Raw genomic sequence first — 1,144 nt, 5'->3', positions numbered from 1 at the left:
AGCATAATATAATATAATATAATATAATATAATATAATATAATATAATATAATATAATATTCTTTTAGCATTTAATACAAATGAGAAATAATTTTCTTCTTTACACATTCAATTTGTCATGGAATACATATCAAGAACACATTTAAGGGGTTTCTCTCAAATGTAAAAACTACATATAATTAGTTACAATAATAATATAATATAATATAATATATAGCATATATTTTATATTTAACATATATACAAATTAATAATAATTGTATTCACTAAAATTATAGTTTCATGTATGATATAGATAGACAGATATTTTTAGTATGATATGTTATGATTTCTGCTGTGTTTTTGCGGTTCATCTCTGGGTTTGGTCTCCACGTCACAGAATCCAAAGTCACCAGAAAACCTACAGAAACGACCTGAAACGAGCAGAAATGATTCTCTTTAACATCACTGAATGTCGTTACTCTATATCAAACATTTAATTTCCTCCTATTTTCTTCTCACCCAATAAATCTAGGTGACAAAAATGAAGATGATGATGATGGGCAGGAAGATGAAGATGCCATCAGAAGTGCTCCTGTTTGCAGCGTTATGTGACTGTTCTGAAAAACAAACAAAAAACAAATATTGTTTTATCATTTCATACCTTGTTGCATCTTTCTTTATAATAAATTACATTTTAAGTGGGAATTAAGTATTTAGATCTTTTTCTCATGTCATAATTATTACATTATCATCAGACTCACCTTGAGAAGATCGACAGAGATCTGATGGAACCGATAATACAGCTCAGTTATGCTGATAATAAGCTTATCTATACAATAATCATGTCATGATGTACTGTAAAGACGTACATTTGTTATATTGACAATTATATTATCTAATTAAATACCCATAGTATATTTGACCATTAATGGTATACAGTAATGCTAGCATTCAAAGACTGGATGGTAAATTAATACTTTCATTCATCATGGCTGTATTAAAGTGATCAAAAGTGACAGTAAAGACAGTTATAATGTTACCAAAGAATTCTGTTTCAAAATAAGTAATTTTGAACTTTCTATTGAATCCTGTGAAATAAAATGTATCACAGTTTCCACTAAAATATTGGAACATTAAATACCGTTTTCAACATTGATAATAA

General features: G+C 27.2%; 1 protein-coding gene across 1 annotated transcript in view; it reads left to right on the top strand.

Moving 5' to 3' along the window:
- Positions 1–595, top strand: part of LOC107669113 (collagen alpha-1(XIV) chain-like) — a 2,587-nt gene extending 1,992 nt beyond the window's left edge. Inside the window, exon 5 of the mRNA XM_016461236.1 lies at positions 515–595. Coding sequence (XP_016316722.1) covers positions 515–594 — 80 coding nt within the window. The 3' untranslated portion in view covers position 595. The remainder of the gene's footprint in view (positions 1–514) is intronic.
- The last annotated feature ends 549 nt before the right edge of the window (positions 596–1,144 follow it).

Source organism: Sinocyclocheilus anshuiensis, unplaced genomic scaffold (genome assembly GCF_001515605.1).
Source record: "Sinocyclocheilus anshuiensis isolate Anshui unplaced genomic scaffold, SAMN03320099.WGS_v1.1 scaffold424, whole genome shotgun sequence".
Taxonomy (NCBI): Eukaryota; Metazoa; Chordata; class Actinopteri; order Cypriniformes; family Cyprinidae; genus Sinocyclocheilus; species Sinocyclocheilus anshuiensis.
This window is presented reverse-complemented; position numbering and strand designations above follow the sequence as displayed.